A 17,218-nucleotide genomic window follows, 5' to 3' on the forward strand; every position below is an offset into this window, starting at 1 on the left:
CTCTTTTCCATTCGTTTCATATCGTATTTCTTACTCGTTTCGTACTAAATTCTAATTTATTTCTTATCTCCTCCATTTCATTTCCACCTCTCCATGAATTTCTAATTTCTTACACGACCAAACTCTCGGAAATACTTACCCACCGAATTGTAACTACAACTTACGCTACGTATTTATATACACGGTATCTAATGCACACGTTGCACTCGTAAACCGAGGTTTTAATTGCCGGATGAAAAAATAAAAATAAAAATGAGCACTGAATAAATTGTAAAATACTTCGCTACCAACAACTGCAAAAATTCTGCGAACAAAATGTCGAGCATAGTGTCGGATGCTGCGGGTTAAAAATTCTGGCCACCGTTCTTCTATGCTCAATTGTATCATCGATCGTTCTAGTAATTTCCCTTGTCGCGTTTCACCGGTCGAAGCAAACAGAGAAAATAAAGATACCTAATGGGAATACAAGTGCGTGTGCATCTGCGCGCAATACAGCGAATATATATATATTATACAAGTATGTATACGTATATACAAGCGATCGCACATATACCGGCGCAACGTAGTACGATGTCATTTCGTTAGCTGGTTTATATGAAGCAGAATGAGGAACACGCGGAGGAAGTAGGTAAATTGCATAGGCAATTTCCGCGACGAAATTCGCGTGATCAATCGAATACCGCGGTGAAATTGGCTACGAATTCGACCGGCCTATGGAAGCAACACGGGCTACCTATTCATCGTGTAGCATTTTTGCAGAATTATAAAATTCCCACGCGATGCAGAGATACCAATTATGCGGTACGCAATTATCTTCTCCGGCGACGAATTTATTAAAGCCGTGAAAAATTATTCATTAATTATAATTAATTATAATTAATTCTTATGTCTCCGGGACAAATCGTGTACTCTCCTGTACACCCCACCGGAAACGAAATTTCGCTATTCGCCAGGAAATCAAAGTACACCGACGATATACCTGCGATTTAAAATTTCAAACGAAATTGGAGCTATCAATTTCGAAGCACGAGTATCCGTGTACAAATCTCGGTGGTAGAAGTCGGAATAATAAGAGACAAATTTAGCGGTGGATTTCGGAAATTAGCACCTTTCGTGAGAGATTGCTACCGGTACCGACGCGGCGAGAAGTTGGAGCTTTGTCATTTGCTGGATGAAGTTCCTTATGCGCCGGATTCTTCCGAATCCAGCATTTCACTGAAAGGAAGTCGACTGTCGGCTTGTTTATGTGGGTTCCACGGCACGGAAAGTTGAAAGCGACTTTGTTTCGGAACTCGAGAGTCCAGACAGTTACGAGGTAGAAAGTCAAACACGGGTCAAGATAAAACGATTTCAGGGGTATTTAAAACCTCTTATAGAGGTAGTTAGAACGAGAAATTAAGTAGAATTCGAACACTGAAAAAACGGAAGATAAATAAGTTATGAGACTCGGGATGTAGTCCCACTTTAGAACTGCACTTCCCATCTCGAAGTTTAAGGAGTCAACATTTCGATATAATTTTGCAGACGCGAACGAGCACCCAACTCGAATTAAATAAGAATCAGGAACTTTTAATTATAATAGCACGGAAGCATCCGGCGTCGACAGTCAAAGATGATTATCCTCGCTATTATTCCCTCTCCGAGTTCTCCGAATTTAATTCTCGATTACACGTCTGGCAAAAAATCGCGAGATATCCTTACAGATTCTAAAGGGGAAGAGACCAGAGTCTCGGTGAAAAGTCTCAACACGGAACTTTCTTTTTTATCCCGCAATAAAGTTTAAGAAACGAATCGACGTTTTGGAATAATTTCGTAGAAGCGGACGAGCGAGCAATTTAAATTAAATAAGAATCAGAAACTTTTAATTGTCACGATCTCGAAGTATGACTCTCAACGCTCAAAGACAATTATCCCCTTCTTTATTCCCAATCCGAGTCCCCTGAATTTAATTCCCATCCAAGTACATCGTTTCCCGCAGAAACCACCAGACGTTCCAACCCTTAACTCGCAACTCTCCCGCTCTCTCTGAATAAAAAAAGAAAAAAATAGGAAAGAAAAAGAAAAATCCACGCAATAATTATCTCTTCTACCAGAAGAATTCATCGCGAAGCTAATCGACCCTTCCATCTCCCGAATATCCACCATCCCCCGACAAGCCCAGTTCGCGTTACGAGAAACTCAATTTCCCATGGCGACGTTCAACTTTCGAACGAGTGACGTCGAATTACGTATCACGTATTCGGGCAGCTTATTTTCGGTCACACATGGAGCAAACGTGAAGAAGCCAGCGGAGGAGGCGTAGGCGTCGGACACGTTTGCTGCGGAACGGCCGCTGGAAGAAGATCGATGTAGCCGTCAAGCCGGGTTGCGCGAAGAATGTAAAATTAGAGTGTTATTACAGCGGACAAAGCGGCGGTAAGCGAGCAGCTTGTTCCGCTGCCGCGTCACGGAACGATCTTCGCATTTGCATGCACACGGGCCAGGCCCTGATGAGTTCGAGCGGCGGCCGTTCAACGAGAAAATTACATAGACACCGCGAGCGCGTTCAAATCCTTCGCGTCGCGCCGCTAATTAAGCTCGCACGCGTGCACGCCGAAATTTCGCCGCGTGTTCCGCACGCGCGTCTGCTTCGCGCCAAGTCAAACAACGACCCAACGTCCACGAGTGTCAGGGTGGTTTCCGCGACCCGTTAGCGGTCACGGGATGCTGGAACCCCGTTTAATAAGCTGGCTAGAGTATTCGTACGCGTGTGTGCGTTTAATCCTTTCTTTGGATCAGACGATACTACTCTGCGGGATTAGACGATAGCACGTACTACAATCTTCAGCGTTCCTCCCAGGCAAAAAAAATCTTACGTTTATAAATTGGACTTGATTTAGGGAGTACTTGATTTTAGGGTAGGTAAGGAAATATTGGAAAAGAAATTATTTCCCAGTAGATTAACCATTTGCGGTGCAAAGAAATTCACGGTTGTGCATGCCAGAACAGTCGAGTGCAAATCACTTCGGGGCGGGTTCAGCGTTCGGGGGGTTCCAGAAGAGAATATAAAGACGCATCAACTGATGATGAAGTGCATGCAGAAACTGTGCCTCCGTGAAGAATTTCATTAACAGTTGACGTGCCACGCACGTCATTTTTCTTCCTGCAACAATCGCCTGACGACGTGTGTAACACGTCGCTGGTGTTCCGGTAACAGAAGCATCTCGACGTGCGTTACACGTCTTTCCATCGTAAGTGGTTAATAATCCGAGATTAGAGTGACAACAGCTGCGAAATTTGAAACGAATCGCGTCGTAAGCTAAGATTAGCTTATTCAGGATTGACTGTCTTCACGATTGGGAGCTCACAATTTATATCTTAATGCCCGATTATCTTTTGTTCTCACAGGGGGGTGCTGGCTTCTGCGACCCGTTAGCGGTCACGGGATACTGGAACCCCGTTTAATAAGCTGGCTAGAGTATTCGTACGCGTGTGTGAGTTTAATCGTTTCTTCGGATCAGACGATACTACTCTGCGGGATTAGACGATAGCACGTTCTATAATCTTCAGCGTTCCTCCAAGGCAAAAGAAAATCTTACGATTATAAATTGGATATGATTTTAGGAAGTATTTGATTTTAGGATAGGTATGGAAATATTGGAAAAGAAATCCGAAATTAGCGAGACAAATAGCTGCGAAATTTGGAACGAATCGCGTCGTAAGCTAGGATTGTCTTATTTAGGATTGACTGTCTTCGCGATTGGAAGCTCACATTTAATATCTGATTACCCGATTATTTTTCGTTTTCACAGGGGGGCACGCATCATGGAACGCTCTCGATGGTTATAGTCTTTCCAGAACCCCGAGCCGTGACACGTGCACCCTCGTCTTGGCATGTGTCTACTCCATCGTCTTTTTCTTTGTTGGGGGTACGCGTCGCGGGACACTGTCAATGGTATTGATCTTTCTGAAACCGTGATCCACGACACGTACCCTTGCGCAATTTGTAAGTGGCCATCGAACGCTCTCGATCTTTCGAGGTCGTCATAAGATAAAACGTTTTCAAGCATTTTCACGCTGAATTTCCAGCGATCGATTTCATGAAAAATTCGTAGCTATATTCAGGATCCTAAGGGATTTCGAAATGGCTAATGCGATTAGATTCGACTTTGTACGGGGTACGTGTTGCGAAATGCTGTGAATGATTCCGGTCTTCCTAGAACCGTGATTCGTGACACGTACCCCTGCGCGATTTGCGACTGGCCATCAAACGCTCTCGATCACTCGATCCCACAATTATATCGTTCTATTAAATATAGCATAACGCTGGAAATAGAGCAGTCACGCGTGCATCGAATTACTAACGCGATTATTAAATAATTCGGCTAATGTAGATGGGGAATGGTCGGATAAAAATGAATCAATCGTGAGAATCAATTGCAGGGAAATACGAGAAACGCGTGAATATTCGAAACTTCGATAATACGCTTAATCGTTTCAGTAATTACCGCGACTGTTCAAATTGATTGGTAATATAGGTACACTTTGGCTTACCTTGTTGGAGCTCTGTCCCATATCGAGTTCTCGATCGTACCGCTTCTCGCCAAAGATCCAATCTTGCACGACCTTCTGTATTTCTGGCTTCTCCGGGTCCACTAATCGAAAGGCAGTGATATTGGTCCCGCCGTGCTTGAATTCCTCCAGATCGACGCTGTGTAGGTCCTGCAAGGAATTCGGTCCACTTTATGAATTTCCCCCAGCGATTGCCGACCTTTTTGCATGCTGTCCGGCCAAGAATTTTATTCCCCCCTCGAGCCATAAACGCGAAGATATCGCAGTCCACCGACGCTTACCGCGGATCCCGAGATTTATGGAACATTCTCCGGCTGATGGAAAAAATTGCCACGGCTCCGATACTCGGAGTTATTCTCATTTACGATCCTGGATAACCGGACACGCGAACTCGCGATCGAATAACTCGCGTGAAACGTTCCGATACGAAAATAGAAATTTCAGACCTAGTTGCAAGCGATTTTACACTTGGCGCGATCGACGGAAACAGGCGCGGGGTCGTAAAGTTTTTAACTGCGGGGCAGTTCTGGAGGAGCGTAACGAACGGAATCGGAAAAATATAGGGACACGTTTAAAAATATATACAGGTTAGTTCCTCCAATAACACGGTTGTTTCGTTCGCCATTGCACAGGCCGTGTTAAACGAAACTCCTAGGATGTTCATTACCCGCGTTTATCTGCGGAATATTCCGTATAATGTTATATGGAAACCGTTTTCTCAGAAATATCTCGTTAAACCAAGACTGTTGCAAATTTTCGCACGGTGTTGCAGCGAATCATACGTTTCAAAACGCCTTTAACCCTTTGCGGACGGGGCTGCCGCGATAGTCATTCAAAACAACCAGCGCTCATTTCTGCTTACACGCGATTTTCGACGTAAAACATCTCCGCCACTTAACTTGGGTCGTGGGGCCCTAGGGTCGCAACAGTGGACGCATATATGTGGGAATGAAATATAAGGACAGCCATGAAAGAATATTAAGTGTGTTTGGGCGTGGAAAGAAAGTGACCGCGTGCAAGAGGATCGAATGTAAGGGATGTTTATGACAGAGCCGAATGCGATAAACGAGTGGAAGTCTATGAATGCGCCTGAGTGTTTAGGATACGTGACCGACCGATTGAGAAACAGAACGTGAATATAGATGAGGACAGAATGAATGGTTTAAATAAGGGTACAAGGGCGCGAGTAAGACAGTCCTTCACGGTCTTCAAGATGGTGTCTAAGAAGCAAAAGTCGAGCGTACCCGTAGCGGGTCTCTAGTTTCGTAGCCGATAATATAAGTATAAGCTTATTGTATTTTAAGAAGAAATAAAGCAACGTTACTTTAGCCTATCCACCCACCCCGATACTACATATATGTGGGACTGGAATAAGTGTGGCTCTGGGAAACGTCAAGTATGCCTGGGCTTAGAATGAAAGTGACCATGTGCGCGAGGATCGACAGCAAGGAATATTTATGGTGGAGTCGAGCGAAAGTTTAAGGATGCGTCCAGAATGGTTGAAGTGCCTGGCCCACCGAGGTTGCGTGAGAAAGGAGCATGACTGAGAAAGAAAGCAATGTTATGGATGAGGAACAGGATGAACGGTTTAAATAAGGGTGCAAGGGCGCGGGCGAGCCAGTCTTTTAAAGACTCTCCGAGAGTCTTTAGGAAGTTGCTAATGGTGTGTCAGGATGTAAGAAGTCAACGTACCTACAGCGAGTAACCTCTCGTTAATCTACGTATAAGCTTATTCTATCTTATCAAGAAGTATTTTAGCCCATTCACCCAAACCGATCCTTCATATATGCGTTTCTCGGCCATAGCAGAACGCTTTTACGTGGACCCTATCAATTGTTTCTACCGAACGCATATATGCAACGGTCATCTCCAAAGGGTTAACGTTCTCGCGAATAGGATTTTGTGACAGAAAGCTTGTGACAGAAAAGACGCAGGAAATTGAACTTAAACGGATATTCGCTTATAGAATGCTATTTTCCAGCTGCTCCCATTGCACCCATGTCAGCTCGAATCCCTAGCTGGGTAACCTCGAATTCGCTCGACACGTTTCGAAGGAGACACAGAGAGCGGGCCGGAACCCCGAAAGCCTGCGTCATCCCGTGGTGCGCTTAAGCTACCACCCATCGATGATCATCGCTGGAGACGTTGCCGTTCGATTGAATCGGCTTCCTCGCATAGTTCGATCCGTAAACGCGTCTCCGGCCACGCTTCCGAGGACAGATATTACTCGGTCGGACACGAAGCGCGTCGCCTATCAGCAGAAATAGAGATATCTCGGGCAGAGAGAATGGAGCTCGCAGCTCCTCTCCGGCGAGCTATCTACATCGTAGTGGCAGCCGGCGTGATTTAAAGTCGGCCAGCCTCAAAGCACAACTCCGCCGCGTCCACCTTTTCGAATGCTCAAGCAGCCAGCCACGGCCATTTATTATCCTTTGTCCCGTGTTCTGGCCGGGATAGATAAGTTGGCCGGTGCCGATCCGCCGTCCCGGCCGATCCAACGATCGACCAGCCTCGCGATACACCGGCACCGTGGCCGATCGATCGCGCAACGGTGATCGATCATCGCCTCGCCTCGCCTCGGCCCCGGGACATTCCTCCGTTTCTTTACGCCGCGATATTGCCCCCAGCGACGCGGACCTTCCCCTCCGCTCGATGAAATTACGCGGATTTGAATAGTTTCCGAGGTGTCGAAGCGGAGAATCGACAGGAGCTTTCGCTAACTTTTATTCGGCTCGTTAGGGCAGACGGGAATTAGCAAATTCGAATTGTGCGCGTTTTCTCCGACACCGGGAATAAAGAGAATTTGCATGGGGTTGAAAGTTACGTTCCAATTCGGGTGATCCTCTTTTATACCCTCGCGGTGGCTTACCCGTCGGCGAGGGGTGAAGAACAGTCGATTAACCCGAGTTTCAAAATCTCGTCACGATAGCAACCGGCCGGAGAAATTTATCGGGATCGTCGGAATTTTAAACTTTCCTAGGTCTAGGTCTTATCGCGTTACAAGCAGTTTAGCAAAAGTTACCGAGGCCAGCGGAATTCTAAACTCCACTAAATCCAAGTCGGAGAAGCGTCTGACTCTGTACTGCCAAGTAATAACGCGATGTTTAACGATGACGTAGTATCCCCAGTAGCCGTGATAAATTCTCCATTATTAACGCGTCGCACCGGTGGGAGCTAGTATTCGACAACCGAATTTGCTCGACCAACCGATCGACGAGCGATCAAGTTCGCCGAGGAAATTAATTTAATTCGATCGATCGAGGGTGATTAGGAGGGTGGAAAGTAATCGATTCGTAAGAAGCTCGCATTAGCGGGTCGGATCGCCTGTCGTCGAATTAAGCCCCGGTGCACGAAACGCTGATACGTCGGGACGCGGAGTTATGGCCTTTCGCGGACACGCTCTCGCATTTCGGGGCCACAAATCCCGACGTGACCCCCGAATTCTGCGACGCCGACGTATTATCGCATCCCGCTGGTCATTACGGTTATTATGCCTGTTACGGTTATGATGATTGTTATCGTCGTTATAGTACCCGTCCCCATTAAGCTTCTTATTACGAGCGTTTAGTAGACGTACCAGCGTGCCATGAGCACTGACTCCTTATTACCGTCCAGCTATTTACTGGCCGCTATAGCGTTCGAATCATCGCGTTTCGCTTCGTCCCTCGTTCTTCCTCCGATTCCGCCGACCTTCGATTACTCGGTGTAAATCGTTCGCCATTATCGGCTAATAACGTCGATTTTTTCAAGACGCGGGTTAATAGATCGACCGAGCCGATCGGGCCAAGATAAATCGAGTTTATTCAATTCCAGGGCAGAGACGTTGCTCCGACTTCTTCTCGTTGCAAGCAAATTACGCTACACGATCATTAGCCAGGTGGAATAGAATTAACGCGATTTCGCGTTTCAATGAGGCTCGCATCAAAGCGCCATTACCATCGAAACTTATTTACGTCAGTGGATTCGATCATTGCTCCATTATACGACTTCTTCGGCGTTGTTTTATTCGACGTCCCCGTCAATTTCGCTCAAGCTCGATCGTGCTTTTCGGTTCTCCGTGCTCGATCATCGCGGGTCATACCGGAGCAATAAACGCGATCGATGTATCGATCGATGCAGCGAGGAAGACAACGGTGAATTTTCCCATGGATTGGACTGTATTTTTCATAACAGGAGTAAATTCGGTTTCGATCGGTTTTCGATAATTAACCCAGTCGTTATTGCAAGCGAGAAGCGGTCATTTCGGGGAAAAATGACCTCGCACGTACGAGTACTCGTTGCTCATCGAATTACGAGCACTTTAACATTCCGGCTGACAGATAATGAACAGCTGATTTCGCGTAATTGTTCATTAATCAACTGTTTGAACGCGCATAAATTGCGAACGGCCAAGTGCCGTCCACGCGAATGCTACTAACTCCAGTAGATCATCGTGAAATGCAGTTCATTACGATTTAATGACAACAGGGAATGTTTAATTTCCTCGTCAAACGATACTCGCGAGAACGCTTCGAACCTTCAATTTTCGAAGCGATGCTACTCCTAAAAGATTAATACCTTCTCGTTGTGCGATGTAATTAATTAGGACGACAGTTGTGCGCTCGTGTGAGAACACTAGACAGACGACTCGAAGATTCCCAATACCTGAGATCACGATACGAACGAAGAGACCACCCGGTATGATTCAACGATTTCCAGTTTTTCTCGAGTGACTTCGAATCGGTATATCTCGCGAAGAAAAAATCGCACGACCATAAACCAAACTTGATTTCTTAGAGGAAGGTTAGCCCTATACGAGGAGCTTATCAAAAATTCTGGGAAAAAATTACCCTCTTCGGAATAATTTCGCAAACACAGCCAAAGTTCGAGTTTCTATCAAACCTAACCAGAGTCGTCTTACTATTAAATCCCGCCTCTCCCGCGAAGTAAAGCCAGGTGTATTTACAACCCATTCTTCCTTCCTCCCCAACCCTTTCGAAACACCATAAAACGGCCTCGCACAATCCCGAACCACGAACACGGCTCGAGTATGCAAATTCGTCGCGCCATGAATATACATTCTAATCTACCCTCCCTCGTCGAACTCGGGGGGTCTACCGGCGCAAGAAACGATCTTCCGGAGTGGTCGCAAGGATCCAGCATCCCTCTTCGATCCGCGTCTTCCAGTGCGGATGCAGCGACGCGGAAAAATTGGCACGAAAGCGCGAAAATGGGCGTTTCCGCGCCGGACAGCTTTTCGCGCGCGTAGCGTATGAAAATACGCTATTCCTCGGCGAGGATGCGACTGTCGCGCTGAACCCACGATCGATAGCTATCGTTCCCGGTGATTTACACCGACCCACGCGTATCACATACGTAATGCGGCTTGTCTCGCGGCAGGACATCCGCGCGGGTTGGATAAAAATGCCGAGAACACGCCTCGAATGCGGAACGCCAGCGCTTCTCCGCTCGGGAAGAAGAACGCGGTCCTCGCGAGGATAGTTCATAGCGACGTGACGTGGTGGAGCGAAGAGAAGAGAAGAGAGACTTCTTGACCTACGAACCTAGCTGGTCCATCGGAACAACGGATGTCGGGATGCTACATGACGCTCCGGTTCGAAAAGCGTCGCGATGGCGCGTTGGAAATAGGGTGGAAAAAGATCGCGTTAATAAATTTCGCAAATGGCGAACGAGCCGGAAATTGTTTTCCGTCGTGAATTTTCTCCGCGAATTAACGGCCGCGTAAATCTGCCCGCGTGGATTTTATTGGAGCGGCAATAGCATCGTCATGCTATGATAATAAAGATGGCGCGCGGTAATAAAGAGCAATTTAGTCCGACTTGGCAATTTTTTCGTTCAACGTCCCCGGTGTTTTATGCCGACGAGTGTAACGAGTAGCTCGGAACACGGCCGATCAGATGGGAGAATAAAAGGTGCACGAGGTGCTAATGGAGAAGCGAATTTCCGGCGAGCGAAATGTTTTCCTAATCGAAGAGAAAACGCGTGGAAACGGGGGACGGGGACAAGCGGTTGTATCCTGCTCGCGCGAGCCGATTTGTTTCGCGGTAAACCAGCAACGGGGGAAAAAAGTTTGCTCGTTTCCTATTAATCGCTGAAATGGAAGTTAATGCACCGCTTAATTTGTTCCAGACGAACGCGGTCATCGTCGTTCGCGGTTTTTATTTTCTCTGTAAATTTATCGACCGACGGACACGGATGCGTCGCGCCGCGTTCTCCAGGCTTTCGACCGCTATGAAATTTAACAGCGTCACCGCCGTTAATCGACCGTGCTTCGTCAATCAAGCTCCTATCCGACAATTAGAATTTCATTAATTTTGTTTGTCGTTAAGCAAGCACCACGTCCACGGACCAGTCCTATCGTTTCTCAGGGAGATCAGCTTGATGGATGAAGCGGGATCTCGCCGGTTGGAGGGCCAGTTAAACGATATAAATGAAAATAAATAGCTTCCAGACACCTCGTCGCGGTCGTTGTAGACGACGTTTCGTTCGGGTAACGTTTAAGCACTTTTGATATTACACTGTATTCGTCGTAATTAATTTCCTGTGTGTCCACTCCTTCGCGAGCCCGCTTCGAACATCCACCACGTAATTCGCGAATTTTTCATAGCTTTGCCAATGATACGTACAAGTCAGCTGTACCTAGGCCTGATCACGAAGATGTATCGACTGTCGCTAAAGCGTAAATTATTTCGAGAATGGCTACTGTGAGCTGCCAAAGGGTGTCAAAGGATGTTCTCCTTGGCTCTCTGAAACGATCGACGATAGATTTGAATTTATCGCACATGGGATCGGCACGCCGATGGAATCTTCGTTTAACGCGACGTGTCGCAATTATCGCAATTATTGGCATCGGTAATTAATCGGAATCTTTTATATCGTTAGACTACGATCGATCCACTTCAACGCGTTCACGAGATCCACGAATTATCGTTCGATTTTCCCCCGGGCGAGCAACGTTACGCGATATTTGCCGATGTAACGAGGGTCGAGCGATATCGACCTCCACGACGAACGGAAACAAACGTTTCATAATCTCCTTGCCCATGAAAGGGACGGAGTTTGAACGGTATTCAGGCCGCGAGAAAAATCGACCGGTGAAAATTGCCCGTGGGGTTTATCAACGACGAGGGCTTGATTAAATGTTCCGTAATACCGGAATCTTCATCATCTTTCTTGTATGCTTTATTTCTCGCGCGTGATCCCAGTTTGTGTTCCTTAGATCACGGGAAAGTGTCGTATCCATGGTATATATTTGCTCTCTAAGATTGCCCCGATATTATTCAACTTTACAGGAGCAGCGTAGCCATAAAATCGCGCGCATCGTTAACCCCCGCATCCTATCAGGGAAGATCTCTCACTCGATGTATCGATACCTATTTGACCAAGTTCCTGACAAGTTCCTGACAAGTTCCTGACAATTTCCTGACAATTTCCCGGCAATTTCCCGGCAATTTCCTGTCGAAAAGATATCAATCGTCGCCTAAAAACTATCCCTCGCACCCTACCTTCCGAAACCGATTAGCGTCTCAAAGCGGAGAAGCGGGAGCCGAGGTAGCACGGCGTATAGACGACAAAGTATACTCGTGACTAACAAGGTACGCGTCAGAGACGTTAAAACTAACGTACTCGATCGTTATCAGCGGAATCGCTTGTCGCTCGCATGTCGAGCCAGCCACCGGTGCTATCGGTGAAACGAGATCGACTGGTTTCGCTCAGATGCGGCGATAAATACGCGATTACGTCGTGGACGGTTAACGAGCAACGTTGCGAAACAGGACGATTAAAAAGCAATGCCCGGAAGGGTTGCGTTGCTCGACAAATCTTCATCCCTGTTCGCGGCCGAGCCCCGACCACCAGGGGCGTACGCAGCCGCGCGACGGGGATGGCAAGATGGCAAGAATGCTCAGCCCCTACCCGACCGTCTTGACAAATACCGACTCTAATTTACATTTTAATGGATCTAAATTGAAATCTGCTAGACACGGCCGAGATAAATTGTACGGGGGTTACGTAGGCTATTTACTTTTTATCACTTATCGCCAACTGTCGGAGTCGCGTTCGGTGGGCCGTGTCGGCCTCGAGGAAATTGCGAGTTACAGGGGAACGGTTCCCGGCCGTTGGACCAAAGGAAGAAGACTCCCGTTCCGTTTGAAGACGAAATATCCGACTTAATCTCGAACCCCAGATTCGTAGGTTAAAATTGCGGCCGTCGAGTCGCCGAGATTCCCGTAATCAATTCGGACCGCCGGGACAGAGAAAAAGGTGGGTCCGGATGCCGAGCGAGAAACATATTCCGCGTTGTTAATCTCGTTTCGTCCTTTAAGGAACTCGAACGTACCGGCAGTCTATTATAATGCAGCAGTTACGTAGTTCGCCGGGCATTAATATTCAGCGAGTCTTGACAGCGTTCTAGCAATTTATCAATAAGCCGCGGCAAGTTCCAAGAGGCATTCAATGTTTAACAAGCTTCTGTTTCGAAAATTTTAATGAATTTAAATAATTGACAATCCCGGTGATTACAAGTTGCTGGTAAAATTCTTGCAGGATGTTTACAGAGTTTTAACGCGTTCCGTCAAACGTTAAATCAATCATTGTACGCGTCGCAAGTTTTAATAGACGCTAATTACCAGCCTCCGAGACAGTTTAAAATTTGCGTGCTTTATGAAACGAAAATGACGCGTAAATTAACCAGGGAGATCGATGAAAGCCCTGGCTTCGCTTCTCTTTATCCGGTCCTGTGAAATTTCAGAGAATTCGAATAAATAAAAAAGGAGCGAGACGACGGGGGGGAAATAATTCGAAATTATATACACGCAAAGTATACCCCGGCGAGTTTTCAAGTGTAAAAGAATTAGCTCGGAAACGAGCGACTGAGCTCGCTAGAGGTGTCGATGTCGATTGCAATTAGCGCTGCTTAAAATTGCCGGCGACGGAGAGGGATTAAACGACCGAGATACTCGCGAGACGTTAATTGCGATTAAAACCGAAAAACCGTGCGACAGGGCCGGGGTAAACATAACTTTCCGATTCCTATAATTCAACCAGGCGCCCCGACTTATATACATCGCGATTACTCAACCGGGTCAGCGATGCTTCGAAGAAGCCCGGACTAACCGTGGACAACGATAAATTGCTAATTACTTCGGAACGGCTCTCACCGTCAACTACGGCGAAAGCACAGAAAATCTCTTCTCCCTCGGCCTGCGAACGTTTTTCACCGGGAATTGGATAAAGCTAAGCGAACGCGATATTTCTGGCCGCGTTAAAAACGCCCAGACAAATCGTGAATAATTTCTCAAGCTACGCGCTTATCAATTAAAACGCGTAATTAATTTTTATTTATAGCGCGCGTGATTAATGCCGATTTACAACGCACCGCGACGTCGGATAAACGGCAAATAGAATGGTAAACGGAATGGCAAGGGGGAGCCGAGAAATAGAAGAACGAGCATCATCCGTAACCGTGGTTTCAGAGGAACGCGTCGCTTCTTGCAGTCCATCATCGAGCAACCGACGTTTTCGAAGGACGGCCATCTTCGTTCGATCCTCGCGACGCAACGTTACGAGTGATTTATAAGATTCGAGAAAAAAAGGAAAACGAAAGGAAAAGCAGCGACCGCAAAGATGGCATCGACCACTCCGGCAATCAGTTCTTCCTTCATCGCGGGATCCTGAAACGTCTCGTACACCCCCGGGGTACGGAGAGTATTAACTCTCGGATCCCGTTCGCAACAAGCTCATTTCTGCGATTCTTTTTTCCAGTGGATGCCACTCGAAACGCCGCGATCGCGGCCTTCGAAGATGCATCGGGAGCATTTCACATGCACGCCGCATAAACAAGATATCCGTCTTCATTTAGCGTAACGCAAGAAACAAGGTTATTTATGAGCCGACCTGATAAATGCGCTCCGCGAAGAAGAATACGCCCTCGAGCGAACGAATTTTCCAATTACAACGAGCAATCCGAGAGAACGACCGCAGCCTCCGCCGCCGCCACCGCAGCTTCCAACGGATACACGGGAATAATTCCTCGACGTAGCCACGGACCCCGGACTCTTTTATCCCTCATTTCTGATCGCGCCGTGAATCATTTTCTAGACGCATCCACCGAATAATTGCGAGCTACGCCGCGGACCAAGGGGTCCACAAATTGCCCCTGTATTACGAGTAATTTATAATTATAAGGCCGCGGCGAACAATCTGCGCCGCTGTTTTTCGCCGCGCAACCTGTTATTTCGCGCTCGACTAAATACTCCTAGGAGAGGAGGGAATAGCTGGTGAAACTAGCGGCGAGCGTCTCGTTCTAGCAAGCGAAAGGATACTAGGATTCGAACGTGTCACTTATCCGATTGGATAGAGTTCGATGTAGGGAGAGTCGATACCGGTTGATTAAGGGCCCGTAGGATGTAATCAGGTGAGCGCGACAAATCGCGTACTCGCGGCGATAACGCGCTGTGAATGATGTCGGTGTTACCACGGGGTGATAAAGGAAGAGAAATTGTTAAATACGTCTTAGCTTGATGTACGCGGCGCGAGATTGCGCATGATGATATCGTATCGGAAGGATTGATGGCTCTTCGTTATGTCCCGTGATAAGTCGTTGAGCGCGCATTCGCGACGTTCCGCGTCTTTCGCCCGGTTTCGAGACGGTGCTTGTTCAACGACACGCAACGATTCACCGGTAATTACGGAGGATGAAGTAATTCGGTAATCTTGGCCGGTGTTTTTCATCCCTGTCGAAGAGATCTCTGTCGGACATTCTCGCGCAATCTTCAATTTGTTATGCCACTCTTAATGCTTCGTCTTATTAACCAAAGGATGAGCTCGACGTGATTGAGTTATACGCGTCGTCAGGTCTCAAAAAATCTCAATGATGCGTCGTGAGTGCTCGCATCGTGGCCACGCCTCTTTCGATTATTCTAATCGCTCCAGACAAATGGACCAAACATGCGAGAATCCCCGTTTCTTCCGGCTTTCGTTACTTTCGTGCCATTACTCCGTGCCCCGAAAGAAATGCTCGAGCGTCGTCGGGGGGGACGCGCGTTATCGAGTGCTCTAGCAAGGGTGGCGCGTTTCGCGGGGTACCGGGAAACGGTCAAACCAGATGGCCTCGGGATCCCGAAGCACGAAAGACAACGCGCGCTCTTCGAGTTTCGTGGACGGGATCAAGGGTGGAAATTTTTCTTTTCCGCGCCGGCGTAGAGCAGGGAAAAATAAGAGCCTCGCGACACCGCATGTCGATTCGATGCATCCATCTCCGGAGAAATTTTATTCCCCTGTCCCTGGCCCTCCGTTACGTGCCATTGGGAGAAAAGTTGAGAAAGAAAGAATATCGAGAGACGATCGGCGATATTGCAGCGATCGCGCCTGCAGCCATTCCGGGACAACACGTACGACGATTTCGCCCTTTTCCTTCCGCCCTCGTACCATCCGAATCACAGAAATCCGCGCAGACTGCTCGAACCTTCGGGATATTCTCTTTACACCAACAACTACAAAGAGGATCGGTCTCCGGCGTGCATTAATGCAGGAACGTGATCGAGGAAATCGAACGAGGGACCCTGGCCGTGTAAACACATACACGCATACGTACAGACGTGTACGTACACGCGTTAATACGAACAAGGAACTGGAGCGTTTCTCGATACCTTAAAATCTGGAATCGACGCTGCTCTAAGAGGTCCTTTAACGCTACACGCCTCTGTTGTTTGTCGGATGCTGAGGAAACGGAAAGAGAGAGGCGTCTCGGCTTTTTGTCAATCCACGCGGATCGTGGTTGGTGTGTAGAGGAGATAAAACGCAAGGGGGATACCGTTAAGTGGAAGCCAGAAGTCTGTCATTACTCTAACGATCCCACTGATAGTTGGTTTTCAACGAAATTAGAGAGATCTTTTGAGAGTTAACGCCGACAGGAAACGAGACATCAGTAATGTTACGGTAATGGTAATTATTTGGATGGAAATGCTACGTGCCCGAGCGTCCGTCCCATGCGAGATCTTCCGTTTCCCGAGGATTTTTAAACCGTCTAAAAAGCGACGCCAGAGTTCCAACTCGTCGTCTGCTCGTCGCGATTACGCGGAGGGGAAACACGAAATACCCTGTACCGTTCTTAAGCGTCAAAAATTCTGCTAAATTCCGCATTCGACGCGGATCGTTACCGAGCTGGATGAAAAACGACGAGAGAACAGGTTGACGGGTAACGCGGGTAAAGACAGACCCACCTCGGTCGCCAGCGTGTCCACGCTTTCTCATTTTCTTCGATTGTGAAAGAACAAGCGCGTAATTCAGGCCTGACGAAACACGTGGGCCCGACGTCTCTGACACACAGCAGCCAGAAACTTCCATTAACACTTGGACTGTTACTCAATTTTTATGTGGGCCACGAAAAAATTTCCATTATTCTTACGATATAACGATGAATTATCAAACAATATTGCAAAAAGAAAAAAGATAGTGCAAATTATTAATGTCTTCTGTTCAAAGTTCTCTATTTATTTATGCTGTTCAAATATTCAAAAACTGCTCCGAATAAAACAAATGTAAATTTAAAAATGGCGACCACCATGGCTCCATCGAGGAGACAAGAGCCGGTCACTGATGACCGCTATGACAGTCAACGTGTCAAACCGAGGTTATCCCGGAACGTTTGCCTCGTCCTATTCGAACA

The 17,218-nt window shown here is 47.3% G+C and overlaps 1 protein-coding gene across 4 annotated transcripts in view; it reads right to left on the reverse strand.

Moving 5' to 3' along the window:
• KaiR1D (Kainate-type ionotropic glutamate receptor subunit 1D) overlaps positions 1 to 17,218 on the reverse strand; it is a 176,564-nt gene that overhangs the window by 30,341 nt on the left and 129,005 nt on the right. For all 4 annotated transcript variants that reach the window (XM_017897769.1, XM_017897759.1, XM_017897786.1 and 1 more), the window contains one exon: positions 4,534 to 4,701. In XM_017897769.1, coding sequence (XP_017753258.1) covers positions 4,534 to 4,701 — 168 coding nt within the window. The remainder of the gene's footprint in view (positions 1 to 4,533; positions 4,702 to 17,218) is intronic.

This window comes from Eufriesea mexicana, unplaced genomic scaffold (assembly GCF_001483705.2).
Source record: "Eufriesea mexicana isolate 0111107269 unplaced genomic scaffold, ASM148370v2 scaffold474474897, whole genome shotgun sequence".
Taxonomy (NCBI): domain Eukaryota; kingdom Metazoa; phylum Arthropoda; class Insecta; order Hymenoptera; family Apidae; genus Eufriesea; species Eufriesea mexicana.